The following is a 15,079-nucleotide window of genomic DNA, read 5'->3' as shown; positions in this document are numbered from 1 at the left end:
AACATTGAAGTGCGGCAAGGCGGGAATTTGATTATCTCACATCTGTTTATTTGTATTATGAGATATTATTTAAAAATTAAAATTTAATTTAATTTGTCGCACATTTTTTTTATTTGTTGTATGCTTCAAACTTACCGGAATGTGATAGTAACGCGGAATAAAATAGTATTTGAATTGTGGCAAAGTTTTGTATGGTGGAAAACTTGTTTGTATTAGGGGCCTCATTTTATGGGTTAGAACAGGGTCTCCGATAAGAGTGTAACGTACAAGAATGTAATTAGCTTACAATCAAGTAATTGAGCTACTATTGACTATTGACTTTATTATATTTATTTACAAAATCAATGCTAAAGACTATTGACTTTATATTATATTCTATCATAATATCGCACGCATCGCGTGCATATAAGACTAGTAATTAGAGGAGTCAAGGAGTTGAACGACAAATTAAATAATGGCATTTATACAAATTAATGTTCAAGAAATTTAATGCTTCTATATTTTGTGCTGCATTCCAAAAATGTTTTCATCTAAATAACGAGTACGGAGTACTTCACTCCTTCGTAGTTAACATTAATTAGTTGACAACTGAAGGATCGCATCTTTAATGCAATTATGCAAATCACGAAAATTTTCAAAATGGTATTACATATTTCAACTGTAGATTCCTTTGTACAATCTTGTATAGAGAGGTTAGAATATTTTACCACTTTAAAAGTTCTAAGGGTGCGTTCTGTTCAACTTATTTGACCTGAACTTATCTGAACTTATCTGAACTTATCTGAATTTATATGAATTTATCTGAACTTATCTGAACTTATTTGAACTTATTGGAACTTATTGAAACTTTAATAGTAATAATAATAATAATAATAATAATAATAATAATAATAATAATAATAAATAATAATAATAATAATAATAATAATAATAAAAAATTATTTTCGTTCTTTTCTTTTTCATCGTTTGTGTTTTGCTTTGAATAAGGGTGTCGGAGCCCAATTAGTGGCTAGGCTCCCATCCAACTTTGTGTAATCGCTTCATATTATTATTAATATTATAATAATAATAATAATAAATAATAATAATAATAATAATTAAATTAGTAAATTAGTAAATTAAAATAATTATACTAATAATAATAAATAAATAAAAATAATTAAAGTAATAATTAAAATAAATAAAAATAATAATAATAATAATAATAATAATAATAATAATTATTCTTATTATTATTATATTTTTTTTTTGGTAAATAGTAGAGATATATTTCCAAAAACACGAAAGCACAAACGTCATACAAACACAAGTTCCAAACGGCCAACAGGCAGGAACTACCCAAAAACAACAAAAGCTAACTACAACAGCAGCAAGGCACCCAAAACCTAGACTACGCTAGCAAATTTCTTAACACTATAACATCTAGTATAGATTAACATTAAAGCATGCCTAACAATCATATTCGGAGTATGCAGCAGTTGAGAAAACCGTCTTGCATTTCTCTCTTTCCACAGTAAGTAAACAGTCATAGAGATAGCCATTCTGTAGACATTATGTGAGACAGAGTTGTTGTTGTGTTGCTTCAACAACTGCAATTCAACAGACCAGGCCTCAACATTCCTTCGAAAACCCATCCATCGTAGGATAGCACTCCAAACCTCATAAGAGAAGTCACATAAGAAGAAAAGATGCTCAAAAGTTTCGTTCTCCTTGTTGCATTGGCTACAAACCTGGTCACAGTGCACTCCAACCTTCAGCAAATTCTCACATGTAGCAAGTCTACCCATGATTGCAAGCCAAGTTATGAAAGTGCATTTAGGAGGAGCATAATTATTGCAGAGCATCTTTCTCCAAGAAACCTTCTGGAAATTACCTCGTAATTCCCTATAAATTTGACTAATAGAAAGCTTGTGTTTCAGAACAATAGTCGAGTTACCAGGAGCATAAGTTCTGGCATTGAAGATCTTTTTAATCACCCATGAGGCCTGATGTGGCACCAACGTAGTGATAATATTATTCCCCTTCACATAATACTGATGAATCCAACGCACCCAATAATGATTATTATTAATAACAGTAAAAAATTATTAAAATAAATAATAATAATAATAATAATAATAATAATAATAATAAAAATAAAAATAAATAATTATAATAATAATAATTATAAAAAAATAATATTCCATCATCTCTGCTTAAGATTCCGTTACGAATTTCTCTCTCTAAAATATTTCCTCCACCTTCTCTTTAAACAAGGAACATAAACCCTAACCATCGCCGTCCTCTTTGGCGGCTCGCTGGCGGCCACCCCTCGCTAATCGGCCGTTGGCGAGCCTGCCACCCTTATCATAGTTTCGTGTCTTTGTGTTTCTGGTAGGAAGAAGAAGATCAATGGAGCCAAGTTAGATCGGAAAGGAAGCTTCTACCTCCTCTTAGTGCGCTTCTTCTCGCCGGATCTCGTAATCACCTTTCACCTCTGCCTTGCTCGAAGTAGGGAGGAGTTCTTTTGGTGTGAGGTACAACCTTGGGTCCTCCTATAAAGCAACCCGAACACCGCCGTTGATAATCTCGCCGGTAAAGGTAAAGTTCGGGGTAAGGAATTCTGTTTAGGATAGGGCTTCCTCTGTTTCGGGTTGTTCCTCTAGTTTCCTGGAATTTTCAGTTCGTTAATACCAAAGCTTTCCTTGTCGCCGCCGTTTTGCAGTGTCGGTTACCCCGATCTTAACGGTAAAGGTAAAGATTAGGTTAGGGTTTCTAATTTGGTATTGAAGGAAATATGTCCTTCACCCAAGGTGCATTAAGTCTAATACCAAGGTTCAGATTAATTGCGAACAATTAATTCAGTGAGATCAAGTGATCGGAACAGCTAGCTGGAGCAATGCTTCCGATCAGTGAGTTCTAATGGATATTGAACTCACAACTTACTCTTGACTGAACCTACAAGGTCACACCAATGATACGTAACAGATCATCGGATTAAATGAATCGAAAATTCATTTAATAGCTTTTCGGGAATTAGTTGGAAACGTATTATACGATACGACCTTTGTCGGAATCGTATATCGTATCGCGAATATTCGTAAGCTGGGCGACACGAATAAATCGTATCGTACGATGTTGATTCGTCATATACGAAACGATAAATAATATATCGGAAATATATTAAATCGCGAATACGAAGGGCATCGGAGTTGCCGGCCCGTCGAGCCAAGCACGTAAGCGTGCAAGGCCCAAACGAGCCAGCAAGCTCGCGAGCCAAGGCAAGCCCATTGGGCGCAAGCACGCAGCAGCAAGCAATAGCGCACATCACGACGAGCGAGCAAGGCCCACGGCCCAGCTGCTCGGCGCGCGCGCTGTGGGCTTCGGCCTGCAGTGTGTCGCTGGGGCGCGGGCGTGTGTCCGTGTTGCTTGGCTCGCACGGCTTGCTAGCCGGCCTTGCTTCTTGCTTTGTCGGTTAGTAAGGTTAATAATATAACCTTACAACCTTGTTTCCAACACACACACAATTCATACACTCAAACCCTAGAGACACAGAGAACCCTAATTCTCTCTGTGCCTCCAAAGTGAGTTCTTCCCAAAAGCAAAGTATCTTGATCAATTGTCTAAACTACGATTATCAAGACGGATCTGACGTGTCGGTGAACCAAGTAGAGGAACGACAAGTGGAGTTTTTTGTTCGTGTTTGTTGATAGATTATTGTGGAAAACACGATTCGAATGTAAGTTTGCTTAATATGTGCTTTATACATGTTTCCTGGCTTTGGGAATTGTTCCGCACATGTTATTATGTTTAACTGTATTCCCCTACAGTGGTATCATGAGCCTTATGTATTCAAAGCATGAATTAGCATGATTATTATTGTTTTTGCATCTGTCAAAATTTTTGGATTTTTTGTTGATTTTTCGGAATTTTTTACGAATTATTGGATGAATTGCGTATAATCAGACAGATTATTGTGGAAAACACGCTTCGAATGTAAGTTTGCTTAATCTGTGCTTTATACACGTTTCCTGGCTTTGGGAATTGTTCCGCACATGTTATTATGTTTAACTGTATTCCCCTACAGTGGTATCATGAGCCTTATGTATTCAAAGCATGAATTAGCATGATTATTATTGTTTTTGCATCTGTCGAAATTTTGGATTTTTTGTTGATTTTTCGGAATTTTTTACGAATTATTGGATGAATTGCGTATAATCAGGTCCGAAATCAAAAATCATCGCTTTTTCGATTTTTAAAACCCTAATCTGATGGAAAACGATTTTCTAAGATCAACTCATGCGAATAGAATTGCGAAAACAGGCCTCGAAGTATCGTTTTATGGGCGTTTTTGTTAATTTTTCATTAAAAGTTAAAAGTGTCGGACAGTAATTAAATTAAAAGATCGACTTAAACCACTCGGAATTGCTTGAAATTTTGACACAATGTTGATGGGTACATGCTTGATCTATGGTAAAATTTCAGATTTTTCCGATAAGTATAAACCCTAATTTTTCCTTTCCCCAATTCGTAAAATTTGAAACCCTAATTGAATTTTAATTAATTTTGGTTTAATAATTCGGTTAATTGGGAAAGGGGATATAATTTCATGGGTCAGTGGCTAATTTTAAAAATTATTGGATTAAAATTTTGAATGGTTTCGTTAATTTTAATCGCACTTAAACCAAATTATTAATAATCTGAAATTTAATTGTTTATGAACGATATAAAGTTTCGGATTTTATTAATTAAAAGTTCAAACTTTAAAGTTGATTCGATTGTTCTTGAAAGTTTGAATATTATTACCCCTTGATTTATTAATTTTACGAAATTGGATTGTCGTTAAAGTTTATTAAATCGTTAAAAATCGTTGTTTTTCGAAAATAAAAATCGTAACTTTTTTGAAAAATAAAATTAATGCAAGTTCGTGAATTAAATTTAATTTTAATTAAGTTGGTCCGTATTACGAACCAAAGGCACGAACATGAGCATGGTGGAAGTATGGCTCGTCGAGCCATACGAGGCCATTGTGCTCGACCGAGCCATGCGACACGGGCAGCAGCAGCTGTGCTGCGTGCCTCGTGCGCGCTAGGCGAGGAAGGGGCAGGCGAGGTAGCTTGCGGGGCTGCGACGAAGCGAGGCGCAAGCCTTGCGACGTCTAGCACTCACGATGCACAACATGCAGCGTAGGGGCAGCGATGCTGCGGGGACGCGGTGCGCGCGCGCGCGCGCGATGGGGCTGGGGGTGCGCGAGCTTTGCTCGTGTGCTCTTGGGCCTCACGCGAGGCGGGGCTGGGCGCAAGCCTAGCCCGATTTAGCAATTGGACTTTTTTTTTATTAAAAATCGTTTAATTCGTTGGGCTTCGTATATTTGCATTAATTTGGGCTAACGGGATATTTAATTTAATATTTTATTTGCTTGGGCCGGGCCGCGAGTTTTAATTTAATATTTCATAATTAATTATCCGGAATAATTATTGGTTTGAGTGGGAGCCACTAAATGAAATTAAAATGAAATAATTATTTTTAATTATTTCGTAGGTCGCATTATTTTAATTAAATTCATTTTAATTAGAATAAAGTCTAAGGATTAATAATTTGGAAATTGATTAATCTTTTAGGACGCGTTTATGTGAACGTGAATTTTAATTAATTCACGTAAATACTTGCATATTAATATGGGCCATTCGTTTTAGCATACGAATGGGTGAATGCATAGAATATCTATTTTATGTAATGCAGGTACTCCAAGTGACTAGTATGGCCAATTTAGGATAGTTAATACGGTCTGCGTACCGTTCTATCTTTGAATGCAAAGTTTTAAATATGGTCTGCGTACCATGGAAATTTTGATGTAATTTTATTATTTTCAAGTATTTCTAAGTTTAGAACTTTAAGTTAGCATTTGAACGAAGATTCAAGACGATGCCAAGCTAACAAGGAGGTGATGAAGATTGGATGCTTCAAGACAAAAGTTTTGGGCCATACTAGATCACCATTTATTTATGCACTTTTATATATATATTATGCGTGAATGTATGAATGTATGTATGCTTTGCATGAACAGATTGTTTCCTATGAATCGATTAGTTTTAAGTTCACTAAATAATTGAACCAACATAGAAACAACTAGGTCCAAGTAATATTGAGTTTAAAAAATTGCCTTCCAAATCAACACTTACAAAAATCTAGGGATCTAAGATAGTAGGTTTACGCTAAAGCGAGGTGCTATTTTAGTTGACTTAGGTGGTAAGGCGTCCTAAAGGAGCACGTTGATTGTGGTTGCAACTCAAACAACAATGGCATTAAGTTGTGGCAATGGGATAAATTATGGCATTAATTTATTAACCAAGAGTAATTTGGAGATTACTAGCAATAGGTTTTGCTTACCTAAAATCTTAAACTACTTAAGACATGCTAAAGCTGCTTAAGGATTTAGAAATTTTGGGGTCTTGGAATCGTTTCATTCATTTTGGACCATGTTTTTTGCTTTTGCATGAATGAGATGTTTTTAATAGCTTTAACGATGGCATGTTTTTGCTTTTATTTCAAAGTTATTGAATTGTATGAATGGTTATTTATTGCAAATTCTTTTCGATTGTAGTAATCAAAATGGCCGCGATCAAAACAAAACTCAAAGTAACTGAAATTCTGGATGTAAAATTGAACCTATCAAACTTTCTTGATTGGGAGAGGAAGCTTCGGCAAGTCCTCAGGTGGAACAACATTGAATATGTAGTTGACCATCCCATCCCCAGCTATTACTCAAAGGATATGACTCCAGAAAAGCATTGTACGTGGGCAAGCCACGTGTCGCTAGTGATGGATCTTATTCTTGGCTCTATCCCCAATGATTGGAGTGCAAGGTTCGTTGCATATGAGCCATGGGAACTCCTAAGGCATCTTAGGGATATATGTCGTGGTAGATTCTAACATGGTGGTCAACATGTCGACCAAAATGTTTTTGAATTGGTAAATTCATTTGAGGATCTAAAGCTTAACGCTCCACTGGGTTGTTGCTTTGACGTCGAAAGACAAAAAGCAAGGGAAAGGGTCATTGATCTTGAAATGACAGAACGGACGCCAATCAGAACTCATACAAAGAAAATGGTTGGGCTTCTCAACCGGCTTGAGTTACTTGGTGATCCATACCCAGATTCTGCAGCTGCGGGAATACTTTTGAATTCTCTTCACCCTGGTTATAAGAAATTCAAACTACTCTATTTCTCCAAGAAAAGGGAGAATACTCTTAGTGAATTAATTTACCTGCTTCATCAGTACGAATTGGACTTTGTAAGTGATAAGCAAGCATCGCTAAAAGTAAAGAGTAAGAAAATCAAGAAAAAGGTTCCGGGGAAGATCCAAAGCAAGGGTGCATCTCCATCTACTTCAGGAAGACAAATGGCGCCATCCAAGAGGAAGATGAAGAAGGATCGTTCTCCATCTACATCGCAATGTTTCAATTGTAATGAAATTGGTCATTACAAGCGAGATTGCCCCAAACTAAAGGAAGAGAAGAAGGACGGAAACGTTGCTTCTCCTTCAAGTATGTATGTTATACATTGTAATCTTGCTAATTCTACTTCTTGGGTATTAGATACTGGTTGTGGCTCACACTTATGTTCCAATTCACAGGGACTAAGGAGAAGTAGAAAGCTTGATAAAGGCGAGATGGATCTACTGAAGGAAATAATGCCCTTGGTCCAAGTATGCATTCTATGTTAAGTCTAATAAATGCGGTTCAGTATTAATTAACAAGTTAATAATTCAGTGAGATCAAGTGAGCTGAATGCCTAGCTAGAGGCCGCTTTAGTTCAAGTGGAATTAATGATATTAATCCACAGCTTACTCTTGACTGAACCCGTAGGGTCACACAAATAGTACGTAAACGGATCAAGTATTTAATAGCATTAAATACTCCATCTATGAATATTCGGAACCGACGGATCTTGGTTTCAGTGGGAGCTAAGATCGTCACAGGCAAGGAATGAATACTCCGGAAACGATGATATTGCCGGAAACGGAAATATGGATCGTATCGGAAATATAAATATTATCCAAGTCGTAGATGTTGCCGGAAACGGAAACATGGTACGTGTCGGAAAATATTATCGGAAATGGAAATATTGCCAGAATCGGAAATATTGCCGGAAACGGAAATATTGTCAGAATCGGAAATATTACCGGAATCGGAAAATAATTCCGGAAACGGAAATATTAAATATTTGTTCGAAACGGAAATTAATTCCGGAATCGGAAATATTAAATATTGTTCGTATCGGAAATGAATTCCGGAATCGGAAAATTTAATCGGAAGCGCATCGTACGAATAAGCATCGGACGAGGCCTGCCGGACGAGGCCCAGCACGAAGCCAGGCCATCGCCCAGCAAGCCAAGCGCGCCGCACAAACAGCCACGCCAGGCCCAGCGCAAGGCCAGGCCCAGCAGGCTGCGCGCAGCGCGCACAGCGCGCACAGCACGCGCAGCGCACAGCGCGCACAGCACGCGCAGCGCGCGCGGGCGCTGAGTGGGCTGCTGCTCGCGCGCACGCATGGGGCCCATCGTGGCTGCCGTGCGTGTGTGTGCAAGTGTTTGTGTTCGTGTTCGTGCACGTTTCCTAAAACATGCAGAGTTCGGTTAATGATTAAATTCCTAATTCTATTTGATAAATTAATTAAATTAGAGTTCTTGTAGGATTCTAGGTTTAATTAATTTGTATCTGAATAGGATTTCGATTCCCTTTCCATACCGCTATAAATATGAGGCTAGGGCTCACAATTTATAACACAAGTTTTCAAAGTATTCAAAGTGAGTTTTTGAGAGAAAAATTCAGCCACACATCTTGCTCAAAAGTGCCGAAAATTCTAGTACCTTAAGGGCGATTCTAGTTGGTCAATCTTAAGGCGGATCCGGACGTGCTGTGGACTATCTACGGAGGGACGACACTTGGAGTCCTAAAAACTTGTTCTTGCTCGGTTCGGGCGCAGCTAGGGAGGGCACGCAACAAAGAGTATGCATCTAAATTATGCTATATGATTATGTGTAAATAATATGTAATCCTGGGTTAATGGTTGTTTCCGCATGATTTATGTAATATCATATGTATCATAACCTAACATCTACGCGTGGGAAATGGAGCACGGATTGCTGCATTAGCCTAAGGATCTTATTTTATTTCTTTGCCTAGTGGGTTTGTTTTGGAACTAGAAAACTGTTACTACGTTCCTAGTATTACCAGAAACATCATTTCCGTTTCAAGTTTGGATTCTAAAGGTTTTAGTTTTCAATTTAAAGACAATAGTTGTTCTTTTGCTTTGAATGGAATGTTTTATGGTTCAGCACAACAAGAGAACGGTCTTTATGTGCTAGATACGAGCAAACACATTTATAACATAAATACCAAAAAGGCTAAAACTGGTGATTCGGATCTCACATTTCTGTGGCATTGTCGATTAGGCCATATAAACATAAAGCGCATGGAATTACTTCAACGGAAAGGAATTGAATTCTAGAATCATTCGACTTAGTGAAGATTGATCAATGCGAATCTTGTTTACTTGGCAAAATGACAAAGCAACCTTTCTCAAAAGTGGGAGAAAGAACAAGCGAACTACTAGGGCTAATACATACGGACGTATGTGGGCCTATGAGTACGAAAGCTAGAGGTGAGTTCAGCTATTTCATAACGTTAACGGACGACTTCAGTAGATATGGCTATATTTACTTAATGAAGCACAAGTCTGAATCGTTTGAGAAATTCCGAGAATTTCAAAATGAAGTAGAGAATCAACATGGCAAGAAAATCAAAGCTCTAAGATCGGATCGAGGAGGTGAATATCTTAGCCACGAGTTTGATGACCATCTAAAATAATGCGGTATTCTTTCTGAATTGACTGCTCCGGGGACACCTCAATGGAATGGAGTGTCGGAACGGAGAAATAGGACCTTACTCGATATGGTCAGGTCAATGAAGGGTCAGGCCGAACTTCCTTTACAGTTCTGGGGACATGCGTTGCAAACTGCAGCACTCACACTGAATCGTGCTCCGTCAAAAGCTGTTGAAAAGACTCCATACGAATTATGGACTGGGAAACTTCCAAAGTTGTCTTTTCTGAAGATTTGGGGTTGCGAAGCATATGTCAAGCGAATAATTTCGGACAAGCTACAACCTAAATCTGACAAATGTTTCTTCGTTGGGTATCCAAAAGAAACTATGGGGTATTATTTCTACAACAAGTCAGACAACAAGGTATTCGTTGCTCGTGACGGTGTCTTTTTGGAAAGAAATCATATTTCCAAATTGACAAGTGGGAGAATAATAGACCTCAAAGAGATTCGAGACGAATTTATAACACAAGTTTTCAAAGTGAGTTTTTGAGAGAAAAATTCAGCCACACATCTTGCTCAAAAGTGCCGAAAATTCTAGTACCTTAAGGGCGATTCTAGTTGGTCAATCTTAAGGCGGATCCGGACGTGCTGTGGACTATCTACGGAGGGACGACACTTGGAGTCCTAAAAACTTGTTCTTGCTCGGTTCGGGCGCAGCTAAGGAGGGCACGCAACAAAGAGTATGCATCTAAATTATGCTATATGATTATGTGTAAATAATATGTATTCCTGGGTTAATGGTTGTTTCCGCATGATTTATGTAATATCATATGTATCATAACCTAACAGTGGTATCACGAGCCCCTTATTATTTTCATAATCTAAATTGCATGAACATGGTTAAATATTACAAATTTGTAAGAATTAAAAGGGGTGATTAATTTTCGTAATTGTTAATTAATTGCAAATTGCGTTAATTTAATTATACGTACGCAGTTTTTCGGCAGTTTCTTCGTTACTCATCCGAATTGAGTGATTTTTGTGTCAATTCCGCATGTAAAAGGAATTCTAAAATTTTGACAAAAATAGTAATTTTCTGCCGAACCCAGAATTCTCAAATTCGAAGCCTAACTATGACTTTTCGAAGGTTTTAGTTTTTCGAATGCAAAATTTCGTAAATTTAAGATGTTAAATTAAATATTTGCGATTCTTGTTGATAAATCTTGAATTTTTGATTGACCTACTGCATATGTTTAACAAGTTTGAATGCCTAGTCTTGTTAATTATGCAATCTAATTTGTAATTATGATTAATTTGTTGAAAATTAGAATAATTTAGAATTAATTTGATTTTCATAATTAATTGCAATTTAATTAGAAACCTATGATTAAAAACCACCATAAAAATTGTAAATTTACGATAAATTTTAAATTTTTATGACCTAGACTTGAATCCATAACAATCGGAAATCAATTGGATAATAAATTTTCGATTTTTCGCCCTAAAATTATGAAATTAATATTATTTATTAATTTGTCATTAATTTTAAATATAAATTTTAAATTTTTATGCGATTCGTTCATATAACTTGCACGCACGAAGCAATGGACGCTTCGTGTTACCCTTAAGGGGTGTTGTATAATGCGGGCATGCGACGACGAGCAAGGGAGCTCGTCGCCCATGCGGCACGAATGCAATGAGCAAGGGCGTAGTGCACGAGCACAAGGCAGCAGCCCTGCCTTGTGTCGTGTGCCACGACCAATGGACGAATGGGCATGGGCGTAGGGCGAGCCAAGGCAGTCGCGTGTGGGCAGCAAGCGAGCTGCGCCACAACGCGCGCTGCCTCGCACAAGAGCGCGCAGCCTCGCGCGCAGCGAGCGCAAGCTCGCGTGCCACGAGCGCTGCGCCTAGCATTGCTCGCGCGCACAACGAGCGATGTCGCCCGCCCAGCGAGCGATGTCGCGCGCCCAGCGAGCGATGGCTCGCGCGCCCAGCGAGCGATGTCGCGCGCGCACTGCGAGCGATAGCCCGCGTGCGATGAGCGCTGGCGCGCGCAGCGAGCACCAATGCGTGCGGAGGCTTGCGATAGGGATGCAGCAGCTATGCGACGAGCGCATGGGCTGCGCGCACATGGCCAGCAATGGCTGTGTGCGTGCGGCCCATGGGCGTGCAATGCGTAGGGTGTTTGCGTTACGATTAGATCGTCTTGAATGTTTAATTTGAAAATTTCAGTTCACGTAATTTTAATTAATTTTAAAATTAATAATTTAAATTATTTTCTTGGATTTTAATTTTGAATATTATAATTATAATAAATGTTATTTATTCTAATTATTTTACTAAAATTAAAATCATGAATTAATTTAAATGCGACTGAAATTAAATTAAACCTTTTGGATTCAATTATAAATTTATATGAGCTTTAAATTTTAATTAAATTTGTATGTTTCCGGTTAGACTAGAAATACATTTTTATGTTTAAAATTGGTAAAGCATATGAATTTATTGGTTTAAGTGGGAGCGCTTTTTAGTCATAAACTCTTGATTAGGTCTACAAATCCTTAAGGTTAAAACAACTTGATTAGAATTAATAAGGACTGAATAATTGGTAGATTATTGGTGCCCTTGATTAATTGCTGCAAATGTTTACGTGATGCATAATGTGTTTTACTAACCAGCTATGTGGGCCATTCATGATAATGAATGGGTGAATGGTATATATTGTATATGTACTGTTTTACAGGTTATGAAGTGACTAGTATGGCCCAAATAGGATAGAAAATATGGTCTACGTACCATTAATTTGAATGTAATTGGTCTAAAGTACCAAAGTTATTTTTCAATTCAAATATGGTCTGCGTACCATCAAATAGTTGTAATTAGTTATAGCTTATCCTATTTGAAGAAAATGGTGCCTCCCACGGAGATTTTCAAGACGGACTTTGAAGTCAAAGCTTCAAGATGAAGTCGGGCCATACTAGATCACATTTATCTTATGCATGCTTTAAGTTATTTATTGTTTTAAATATGTCTTAAAATGCATGAGATCAAAAGCTTGATTATGTTGCATGATTAAGGATTTTAGTTCACTTAAAATCTAACCAACATAGTAAGAGCTTAAGTTCCAAACTTAAAAATTGAGTTAAAAGGTGCCATGCCAAAATATACACTTGCTTGGATATCCTTTACATCAATCTAGTAATAGTTTTCGCTCAGCGAGGTGTTACTTATTGGTCCTAAAGGGGCAAGGTACACAAATAATTGTGAGTACACGTTAGTTTTGGTGAAACTCAGCGATATAAGTAAGGAGTCCTTTTATGTCGTGGCAAAATCGATAGGTTTACCTAATAAGTTCTTAGACGTACCTATCAACCAAGAGTAGTTTCTAGACTATTAGCAAAAGGCTTTTGCTTACCTAAAATGTTTTAGGATTAAGTCGACAAACTGTGCTTAGTTCTTCAATGATTTTAGGGTCTTGGAATCATTTTATTCACACCTGCCGGAACACATAATTTGAATAAAATGCTTAATAAACATTGAATTATGCATGTATGCTAGAATTTAAGTTTATTAAGAGAAACTGTGAATGGTTATTTATTTGTTTATTCTTTTCAATTGTAGTTTTTAATATGGCAAACAACAATTCATTCAACATTCGATCAATTCTCGAAAAGGAGAAGTTGAACGGGAAAAACTTCCTTGACTGGCAAAGGAACTTGCAAATAGTTCTTATGCAGGAAGAAAAGGAGTATGTCCTAGATGAGGCGATGCCCGAAGCTGCAGGCGACGGGGTCACTCAGGCAGCCCTCAATCGTTGGATTGATGCCAACAAGGATGTAAAATGTCTAATGCTCGCCACCATGAGTGCGGATCTGCAGAAAACGTTCATCAACTCAGATGCTTTCACAATCATCAGTGAGTTGAAGAACATGTTCCAAGATCTGGCTCGAGTCGAAAGATTCGAGACTCATAGGCAAATTCTTGAGACCAAGCTTAAGAAAGGCGAGCCCGTAAGTCCACATGTTCTCAAAATGATTGGACTCATTGAGAATATGAGTCGGCTGGATCAGCAATTTTCTCAGGAAATGGCTATAGACACCATCCTCCATTCTCTTCATAGCGGGTATGATCAGTTCAAACTGAACTACAGTATGAATAGTCTGGACAAAACGCTCACTGAGCTTCACGGTATGCTGAAGACCGCTGAAAAGACGCTCAAAAGTGATAAGCAGGATGTGCTTATGGTGCGTTGGGGCAAGTTCAAGAAATCTGGAAAGAAGAAGAATGCTAAGAAAGGTGGCAACAAAGCCAGCCCAACTAAGCAAACTGGCGCCAAATCTGCAAAGAGAAAGGTCAGTCAACCCACTTCTGAATCCGAATGCTTCTACTGCAAGAAGAAGGGGCATTGGAAGAGAGATTGCTTGAAGCTAAAGGAAGATCAGAAGAACGGAACAGTCGTTCCATCTTCAGGTATTTTCGTTATAGACTGTATACTTGCTAATTCAACTTCTTGGGTATTAGATACAGGTTGTGGCTCACACTTATGTTCCAATCCACAGGGACTAAGAAGAAGTAGAAAGTTAAGCAAGGGTGAAGTCGACCTACGAGTGGGAAATGGAGCACGGATTGCTGCATTAGCTGTAGGAACTTACTATTTGTCGTTGCCCTCCGGGCTAGTTTTGGAACTGGAAGAATGTTTCCATGTTCCAAGTCTTACTAAAAACATCATTTCAGTTTCTTGCTTAGATGCTAAGGGATTTTCCTTTATAATAAAAGACAATAGTTGTTCGTTTTATTTTAAAGAGATGTTTTATGGATCTGCTAGATTAGTCAATGGACTTTATTTATTAGATCACGACAAACAAGTATATAACATAAATACCAAAAAGGCCAAAAAGGATGATTCAGATCTCACCTATCTGTGGCATTGTCGATTAGGCCATATAAACTTGAAACGCTTAGAAAGACTTCAAAGAGAAGGAATTCTAGAACCATTTGACTTAGAGGATTATGGTAAATGCGAATCATGTTTACTTGGCAAAATGACGAAGCAACCTTTCTCTAAAGTTGGAGAAAGAGCAAATGAACTATTGGGTTTAATCCATACAGATGTATGTGGACCAATGAGTACAAATGCTAGAGGTGGTTTCAGCTACTTTATCACTTTCACTGATGACTTCAGTAGGTATGGTTATGTCTACCTAATGAAGCATAAGTCTGAATCCTTTGACAAATTCAAGGAATTTCAGAGTGAAGTAGAGAATCAATTAGG

General features: G+C 37.7%; 1 protein-coding gene across 1 annotated transcript; it reads right to left on the bottom strand.

Moving 5' to 3' along the window:
• Positions 1–1,385: 1,385 nt before the first annotated feature.
• Positions 1,386–7,254, bottom strand: LOC130465594 (uncharacterized). The gene is made up of 2 exons (XM_056834416.1): positions 7,246–7,254; positions 1,386–2,033 (listed from the first exon to the last, which is right to left on the bottom strand). The coding sequence occupies exons 1-2, from the start codon at positions 7,252–7,254 to the stop codon at positions 1,386–1,388; spliced, it is 657 nt and encodes a 218-aa protein (XP_056690394.1).
• Positions 7,255–15,079: the final 7,825 nt, after the last annotated feature.

Source organism: Spinacia oleracea, chromosome 1 (genome assembly GCF_020520425.1).
Source record: "Spinacia oleracea cultivar Varoflay chromosome 1, BTI_SOV_V1, whole genome shotgun sequence".
Taxonomy (NCBI): domain Eukaryota; kingdom Viridiplantae; phylum Streptophyta; class Magnoliopsida; order Caryophyllales; family Amaranthaceae; genus Spinacia; species Spinacia oleracea.
The sequence above is the reverse complement of the archived record's forward strand: the minus strand, read 5'-3'. Positions and strand labels throughout refer to the sequence as shown.